This window comes from Ananas comosus, unplaced genomic scaffold (genome assembly GCF_001540865.1).
Source record: "Ananas comosus cultivar F153 unplaced genomic scaffold, ASM154086v1, whole genome shotgun sequence".
Classification (NCBI taxonomy): Eukaryota; Viridiplantae; Streptophyta; class Magnoliopsida; order Poales; family Bromeliaceae; genus Ananas; species Ananas comosus.
The window spans coordinates 14,975-24,411 of record NW_017891052.1 but is presented as its reverse complement, the minus strand read 5'-3'; the positions used below and the strand labels follow the sequence as shown (position 1 = coordinate 24,411).

Sequence of the window (9,437 nt, the reverse complement as noted above, 5' to 3'; positions counted from 1 at the left end):
AGTACATGAAATACAACTTCTTTGCCTACTTTTTCATACATGTACATACGATCAATTAAAGGGATGAGTCGTATGCTGCTTATTTTGCTGTCTTTTCTTTGCTTGGATAGATTTTTCTAGCATATTTCTTGTCATCCTGTGTACTTCTATGATAGTTATATTATATGTGCATTAATTAACAAATATTTTATGTGCGTTAATGAACAAATAACTTTGTATTTACATGTAAGAAAGGTAGCTTGTGTACGCACATTCCTTCATGAATTCTGTTGACTAGGCACACTGTACAACACCAGAGGTGTACTAATGCTTGTTAGCTTTTGTTTTCTAGTGGTACACTTGAAATCAACTGCTCAAAGGACATAAAGATTCAGGGAGTTATTGGGCCATGCACATCTTTGGAGAAGGTTTGCCTATTTTTCTATTTGTAGTTCCTTTTCCTTTCACAGAACTGTCAGTTATCTCGATATAATAATTTTATATCGCATATCTTGCAGAAAGGAGCTCTGTGTTCTGATTCCGTTGTTGGTCAAGGCAACACAACTGCGTGGAAAATGTGTGGTCTTGATAGGACTACTTCTCTGACCGTCTTTTTTGATATATCACCAAGTGATCGCTCAAGCCAACCAGGATATCCAAATCCCAATTTGTACATTCAGTTTGTGACAAAGTATGATGCTGGTTACTGTTGTGTACTTTTCCTTTCTTATGGCTTTAGGCTCTCTCTTTTACTTTCAAGGGAGAGTATTACAATCAGAGATATGATGGTCACTTTGTCTGCAGCTATCAGCATCCAGAAGGTCAAATGAGGATGACGGTTACAACCATTACCCAGAAATGGGTGGATAGTTCTGCCGGAACAGAGGTTAGTTTTGGATATATTAATAATATTCTCTATCTGAGATTCATTGGAGATAAATAATGAAGAATTTCATCTCATTACACCATATATGACTTGAAAGATAAGGAATGTTCAATATGGATGTGGCCTTTTCTCTAAGCACTTTTGTACATTTTATTATGCTACTGTTGGTTTTGCTGTGTGGGTTTGTTTCTGGTTGGGAGGTGCAGTTTGGAGTAGGGTTCACGTGGTTAGCTTGTTTAGTTATATCTATTAGTTAAAAAAAAAAAGTGTCTTGTGATCTTATTACTGCTCCTGATGTGAACCACGAAGACAATATTATTGAAATAGAGCACTTTGAAATAATATGTGCATGGATCAGTCTCCCAAGTTCAAAATTTATGCTTTAGTTTAGACTTATCCATTGTCCAGCATCCTTAACAGGCTAACAGCATGTTTTTTCGAATGCTATTTACTAGGCTCTGCTTGAAGATGTTATTAAATGCATGCATGATAGTGGTCAGTTCATCCTGGAATACACCTATTATTGCTTCAATTTTTTTGCATTTCTTGGTACTTTGTTCCAATGATTAAAAATGGGTTTCTCTTCTCAATTTTGTGTTGCTGATACTAAACAACGTGATAAGAAGAGAAGAGAAGAGATTTTTTCTCTTCTCTTCTTATCCTCTTTCTCTCTCCCCCTCTCTCTCACATTCATCAAAGAAAGATAGCAAGTAAAAGAAAAAGAGAGAAGAAGAAGAAGAAGGAAAAGAAGAAGAACTTGGAAATGAGGGTGAATTCTCTTATTTTCTCCTTCCTTCCCCTTTCTTTTCCTTCTTCCCACTTTCCTTCTCTTCTTTTTTCTCTACCCTTCTCTTCCTTCCCTCTCTATTCCCCTCCCCTGCTGCTGCTACTGCAGGAAATTCCTGCAGCAGGCAGCAGCTGACTGCTGCTACTGGCAGCAACAGCAGCAGGCTGCATGCTGCGAGCAAGCATGCAGTCAGCTGCTATTGCCAGCCAGCAGCAGCACCTACTGCAGGGACAGCAGATTAAAAAAAAAAAGACGGGAAAAGAGAAATAGAGGGAAAAGAAAAGAAATGAAAAGAGAGTAAAACGAGAGAGAGTGAAAGGGAATGATTGAAGCGGAAAGGATTGGAACAATTAGCTAAATTCGCGATTCTGATGTCAAATTGGCAGTTATAGGGTGTTCCGGAGTGTACATTTAAGTGCCCCACACATCTCGTTAGTCGCAATTTAAGTTAATTAACTTTCAATTTGTGTAAATTGAGTCTGGATTGAAAATTAGCCTTTTGATTGCATTTCCGGATGTTTTGACTTGTTTAGTGATTCCGGAAAAAGGCTCAGCTTCGTCGGAGAGATTTGTGGTGGCAATGCATTAAGGAGTACAATTGTTGTGGGACATGAGAAGAAACGGCAAAGAGCCTACAATACAATGTTTCATGTGCCCTAGAGATGTGAACGGGTACTTACTAAACTTGTTTTTGCCCTAAACTTCAGCAGTTAGATAGTCGTTGTAAATAGTTATAATTCAATGTGGCACTTTTAACTATTTGTGATTTGGTTTATCTAGTGCATGTTTCTTGCTAAACAAGATTTTTTTCAGCTGGGTCTGTCATATGTAGAGATCATCTTAATTTGTAAATTCCTTATTACACTGTGATGCTAATCAGGTATTTGTATTTTGGTTTGCAGATTAGAGGTGATACAACTCACTATGATGCTGTTGCGAATTCAGCAGCATCTGGAGTACTCCCTGCTGGATTAGCTTCAGGTTTGCTACTACTGACTTTCAAACCATTTCACCATACATGTTAAAATGATATTATTGGGATATAAGATTGCTTGTAAACTCCTTATTGAAGGAATGTATAGTAAACACTATCTTTTCTTCCTCAGACTGAAGTTGTTGAAGTTTAATACTAGTAAATTTCGCCGTATATTTAGCTTATGTCGTTATGCTATTATTGTGTTTGAAACCTGCCAAATACATACGATGATCTCACACTTTCCCTGTACCTTCTCTACCAATGCTAAAATTTTTTTGGTTTTTCTATGACATTTTCATCAGCAAGGAAAAATTTAAAATTAGAATGACACATTGATTTTCTTGCAGGAGTCCCATGCATCTTTGGTGTTTTGACCTGCGATGACATGGGACAGGTAATTCAACTCATTATCATACATTTGATCCTTCATATATATGACATTGCAATTGAAAGCTGAGCATTGCTTTTCTTTTGTCACATCATAGCAATTTCCTTTATTTTTATGTGGTGGAAGTTGAAGATTGTAGATGTAAATACCTTACAAAGCTGGACACTAACCAAATAATTCTAAACACTATATAAATAACTTCTGCTAACTATTAAAAACCTATGTGCAGTTCTAAGTGTTCCGACCAAGCCTTTGGAATTTTATGAGAAGTTAACCTTACAAAAGTCCATAATTAAAATACTTATGATCTCCTTTAGAATCTTAGAGTGCCAAATTACGCGAAGTTCGACAATCGAGAGGTACAAGAAGGCTTGCTCCAACAATTCGAACTCAAGTTCTGCTGTAGAGATCAATTCTCATGTAAGTTGTTGTTTTTATGCTACTGTCTATAATATGTTTCTATTATGTTTCATACATGTTCATAAATGCAAATTCTTAGATTTTAATATATGCTAATATAGAAAGATCCAAGAATAAATGTAGAGCACAACTTAACCTAAAGTGCTCTAATATTTCTGTTGCTTTTATGGTTGTATATATAGCAATATTATCAGCAAGAAGCCGCGAAGCTACGCCACCAAATACAGATTCTACAGAATGCAAACAGGTGATGAGGTTCTAACATCAAATTTATGTGTAATTCTCAATTATCTTACGAAGGGATCACTGGAATTTTATTAGTCTAAGATTAATTAACATTCATAATAGTTGTAACCTTATTAATTACTGCTGTATTTTCCAGGTATTTGATGGATGAGTCATTGAGTAATCTCAGTGTTAAGGAGCTCAAGCAACTTGAGAACCGGCTTGAAAGAGGAATCACGCGAATTCGATCAAAGAAGGTAAAGTACCAAAGTAGTAATGATCAGCATCAACAGATGCAAAATGAAGATAAGAGTAGTTAGTTTTTTCGAAAGCAAAGGTGTAGAATTTGGCATGAGAACTAATTATCACGTTCTTTCGTTTACTTCTCATCAGCATGAACAGCTGTTTGCGGAGATTGACTACATGCAAAAAAGGGGAATCTTTTGGATCTATTACTAACTAGCAATGTGTTTATCCTTGTTCTCCATGTATAAATACTGATTCTTTAATCTAATTCATCTCTCTTTCGATGTTATTTCTAGGAAGCAGATCTTCAAAATGACAATATGTACCTCCGAGCTAAGGTAATTGTCGCATGCACTAAAGCCTATAATCTCGATATTGATAACTTTAGCTTGTCAACAAACAAAAGAACATTTAAATTGAATCATGAAAATTACTCATATTAAAGCACTTAGACTTCAATCTATATTCTGTATAGTTCATCGGAGAAGTGATCGATAATAATAAATCGCACAATTCATGATTACGAGAACTTAATAAACAAGGTAACATTAATAGATTTCAAGAAGTTAAAAAAATTATGAATCTCTAGAGTCAATGTACAGAAGTAACATCTAGCTTGACATTAGTACGTATATCCGTGTTCATCGCGTTCACACCATTTAGTTGCAGAATATCAATTAACTGATTGGGCCAATACGGATTATTAACTTAATAGTTTAGTTGTAGAATATCAATTAATGTAGAACTTACCAAACAACCCTCCAGAGTTTTAAAATCTTAGACATTAGTATATGCAGTCACAGTTAAGAGTGCATACGATTATTTGCGTGTGCTACTCATGCTTCACACCTAATTTATATAGGAAGACACCAAACTGTAATTTTAACTTCTAAAATGTTAAAGTCATTATGCTCAATGCAAATAACAAGTTTAGATGCATGGTTCAACCATGTTGCAGCCTCTATATTAGTGCTTTCTACAGATTTATCTGCCTTGTATAAACAAAGACAATTTTTCATTACTTATGTTAGTGAAGAATTTTACTGTTCAGAGTTTGACAAACATTTGCTTCATTTAAAATGATTTCAGTATCATATATCTCGTTTGGTTGTATGTTGCTTTGGACCCTTTAACCTGCGGACTTCATTTTGATTCATGATTCCTTTTTTCCAGTCATTTAAGTTGATATATTTGCATATTTAGTATATTCAACTTGATAAGGTTATTGCGTATTTAGTATATTCAACTTGATAAGGTTACTACATAAGTAACCTAGTTTAGCTTTCACATTAGATTTTGTCCACAACAGAAAAAATTCTGCGAGAGGTGACAGCAACAGATATAGAACTTAGTGTAATACATGATCTTAAAAATTTGAGGTAAATGTGAAGATTTATTTGTATCGGTAATTATTCTTATCTATCCATTCATTTGCTTTTATGACCAGTTTGTTTTATTCAGTTAGATTCCTGAATTCTTTTATAGTAGCAAGTTTGTTGAGTAGAAAATACTTTAATAGATGAAATTCAATTTTCGATACTTTTATTTTTTTGCTATATGTTACTTATGATAGATTTCTTATTGGAATGAGCTTATGCATCTCATATGTTTTAATTTTCTGTTTCAGATTGAAGCAACAAGTAGGATTTGATGTTCGCATTTGAAGAACATTTAGCTGGAGCTTTTTACTCTCCTTTGTCTTAGCTTTCGAAGATTTGGGGTTCAAATAAATTTTCTATTGCATTGATTTCTATTAGAACATAAAAACTTGTTTTACTGCATTTTATCACTGTTATAGATCAAGATTGTACCATCTTATAGTTTTGTTACAACCATTTTTACTGTGTCGTTATACTTCTCTATTGCAATTTAGTAATATGACTCTTATTTTTTTTTCGGATATTACAGATTGTTGGTTTTACAATTAATATCAAATATTGAAAAAGTCCTATTGTAATTTGTTGATATTAGTATTTTTTTTCATATTAGTTTCAAATTGCCAACGATCAAAAACTATCGGTACATACGCCTTACGCCAGTGTTTTTCTTGTAGTTTTAGCGACGGTTTAAGAACTGTTGCTAGAGATCATTTTCACCAATGGTTAGTTAAAGTGCTGCGAAAAAGTTATACCAGCAAGGATATTGTAACGGTTACCTGCACTTTTACCAGCAGTTTTAGAACTGCTGGAGCAAATATTACAAGCAGTTTTTGTATTCTTTATCAGCAGTTTTGGCTACTAGTATATGCCTATTTTTTTGTAGTGTGCTTAGGGTTGAGATCAATCTAGGAGATGTGCCAAAATGATATTGTTAGGGCTTAAAATTTGGGGCTTTTGCCCAAGGATTTTTCGGGGACAAATTGACCTCGTAGAAACCTAATTGGAGGTGTCCTCGACGCGTGGGACAACTCCGTTTAACGTTACGAAAATATTTAAGTATAGTTCATGTATAAAGGGGCCTAATTTGGCACTATTTTGACTATAGGACGCGGATTCGGCGTTCGTAACGTTCGGGAGTCTCCATATTTTTCATCTACTACCTCACAAGGTGGGGGTGCACGTCGGAATCGTTGGATTCCTTATTATGTCTATTTCACCTTTGTTGAGCATAATATTATATAGTACCATTCATGCCTAGTAGGGATAACTTACATGTGAACTTGGGTTGTTTCCACTATGTATTTATCTTAACGTATTTGAACATAGAGAGCTATAGAACCATGATGGACATGTAGTGTTGAAACCTAGAGATTGCATGATTGTGAGACTTGGACGGGACAATAGAAAACTAAGGTGACATTGACTATAGAGACAAGATTGGCGTTGACAAAAAAATGACTAGAAAGTGACATGAACAAATAGGTAGAAAATCTATCATAAAAGTGGCATTGTGACTAGTGGCTAAGTATCCTCAAGTTGGGGATTCGATCGACACTCATGATAAGTCTTTGCTTGAGGGTGGTAGCTCCCCCTCAAGCGGTGAGTTTCTGGAAATAGTCATCTAGGGGAGCGAGGTCCCCGTAGACGGTCCCTCGGGTCGGTAGTGCTTAGAGCCTCCCCGGTAAAAAGGAATTTGGGTTATGAGTTATTGGGGTTAACAAGGTTAACCAGTAAGATTGGGTAAGAGCCAAAGCTTATTTATGATTTGAGCATGCATGCATTTCCATTATTGCATTGAATATATGTATCCGCTAACTTCTTTCTTGCAGACATAGTATTAGTTGCATTAGTATTGGTTACTTTCGTTCCATTGAAATATTTATGCCTGGATAGGCCTAGTGGGTAAGTCGGCGAGGTCGGTTGCCGAACCCACTGGAAACTTCGTTGTAGTTCTCACACCACTAACCCTACATGTCCTAGCACGAGCGGGGCGGCGGAGGACCGAGGCAAGGGTTTAGCGCCATAGCTAGTGGCCACCGGGACTTTTGCATTTTGTAGTCATTCCTTTATTTACATGTATCAACTTCTTTTATTGATTTAGAGATGTAAAGTTGTAAACAATCATGTATTTTTGGTGGATGACTAAATTGTAAAGAATTATGTTTAATGGAAAAAGAATGTAATAGTTGTAGTTTACTTTTATTTGGTTCAAATGCAATCAAGTATTATGTATGTTGGATATGGTAGAATAGAGCTTTCGCTTCCGTTGTTGCTTGCCCTCGCGTAAGCCTTGTATAAATGCTAATCTCTTTGTTTGATTACTTTATTATACATGTTTTGAGCCTTGGGCGGACAGGGGAGGCTCTGTCCGTTCGGCGTCTGTTGACGTGACCCGAACCCGACCAAATTGGCCGGGATTGGGGCGTGACATAGTGCGCTCCGGAGTTTGGCACGTGAATCGATTGAGATAGCCTAGGTGGGGTCCCAAGGGATAGCCTATGTGGGGTCCCGCAGACAATCCCTCGGGTGGTTCGAGTCCCTCTTCATAGAAGGATTTGAGATGTGAGTTTAGGGCGCGCCTATGGGCCAGCCAGATAATTGGGTAATAAACTCGAGAGAGTTATGCAAATTGGGTATATTGGGCATATTGTGCATATTGAGCATGGTAGAGTTGTATTGTCACGTCCCGCTATCGCCTATTTGGTCGATCCGGGCCCTTACACAGACGCCGAACGAACAACACCTCCCCTGTTCGCCCAAGGCTCAACCACAACGAATACATGTATAAAGAAATAAACAATTCCCAGGATACATTTCAATATACATGGCTTGCACGAAGACAAGCAACAAACACAAGTGATAGTAAGTCTAACTAAACATGAAATCCACTGTAATTTAAAACTTTACATAACTGAAACATTTAGTTATTACATGTCCTTCAATACATTCATTTATATGTCTCTGTACATCAAAATAGATGATACACGAACCCAAAATGGTATACCACTAGTACTCGGGTGTCCACTAGCTAGGCTGCTGGCTCTTGCCTCGATCCTCGGCCACAACGCTCGCACTGGAACCTGTATGGTTAGTGGTGTGAGAACTACAAGAAAGTTCCCAGTGGGTTCGGCCGTCGACCTCGCCGACTCACCCACTAGGTCTACTCAGGTATATGTAGGCAAGAAAAGTAAAGCAGATAGTAACCAACTATAATATGTAACTACTACAATGCTGTACAAAGCTGAAGGAAGTAGTATATGAAAACTGTAAATATGCATGCATGCTTTTCATTAACTTTACCCAATCTTTTGGTTAACCCTCTGGTTAACAATAACTCACTGACGCTATCCCAAATATCGGGGAGACGCAACCTGCACCCGACGGGACCGTCAACTGGGGGAGACGCACCTCCTGGTCCAGTAAAGATGACTACTCCGGAGCTCATCGTTCAAGGAGGAGCGACCTCACTTGAACCAAACAAATGTGAGTATGATCTGATCCCCCTTTAGAGGATTCAACTGACAAACACTGTCACAATTTACTCTAACTAGTTCTTTATGCTAGTTTCACAAATTCATTTCTCGATGCTAACCAAACCTCTAGTTAGAATGTCACCAAGTTCACTATTGTTATAGTCCATACATTCATAGGGTTCTATGTCCACACTCTAAAGTTCACAAGTTCTCACTGTTGATAGAAATTCACATTTTCACTTGCACAATGCCAAATACCCTATAATGCATGACTAAATAATTACAAATATGCTCAACGAATAACATAGACATAAAAGGTGATTCAAAGACTTCGGATAGCACCACCCACCTGTAGTGGTGTCAACAACTAGAATCCACGTCTCGAACTGTGTCAAGAACAATCTTGCACGTCTCGGTGTAAATAGAACTAGAACGGCCTCTACCGTAACTAGCGCGTCGTCGACCTGTCAGAATGTCCATTCAAACTTTTGGGCAAATTTACTTTCATTCATAGGAAATGAAAATGGATTAAACTTGAGTCCCAATCTCATAATTTAAAAGTTAGCCTTTCAACTCCAAGTATCAATGTATGTGTATATACATATATCCACTCAACACTGATTTCAGCATCAAGCTGAAATCATTCCCATACTGTATTTTCAGCATTAAAGGAGCCTC

The 9,437-nt window shown here is 37.0% G+C and overlaps 1 protein-coding gene and 2 long non-coding RNA genes across 3 annotated transcripts; 2 read left to right on the top strand and 1 right to left on the bottom strand.

Annotated features, from left to right (window-relative positions):
• The first annotated feature begins 263 nt into the window (after window positions 1-263).
• On the top strand, window positions 264-880 carry LOC109704582. Its single transcript, XR_002214434.1, has 3 exons — window positions 264-407; window positions 498-670; window positions 784-880. It is a non-coding gene; the product is annotated as an uncharacterized LOC109704582 (long non-coding RNA).
• A 1,382-nt stretch (window positions 881-2,262) lies between these two features.
• LOC109704581 (MADS-box transcription factor 21-like) lies at window positions 2,263-5,558 on the top strand. The gene is made up of 10 exons (XM_020225339.1): window positions 2,263-2,324; window positions 2,533-2,633; window positions 2,976-3,022; window positions 3,082-3,141; window positions 3,344-3,436; window positions 3,619-3,683; window positions 3,819-3,918; window positions 4,055-4,100; window positions 4,202-4,245; window positions 5,535-5,558. Exons 1-10 carry the CDS (start codon window positions 2,263-2,265, stop codon window positions 5,556-5,558), a joined length of 642 nt encoding a protein of 213 aa, XP_020080928.1.
• Window positions 5,559-8,175: 2,617 nt separating this feature from the next.
• Window positions 8,176-9,227, bottom strand: LOC109704583. Its single transcript, XR_002214435.1, has 2 exons — window positions 9,109-9,227; window positions 8,176-8,366 (listed from the first exon to the last, which is right to left on the bottom strand). It is a non-coding gene; the product is annotated as an uncharacterized LOC109704583 (long non-coding RNA).
• Window positions 9,228-9,437: the final 210 nt, after the last annotated feature.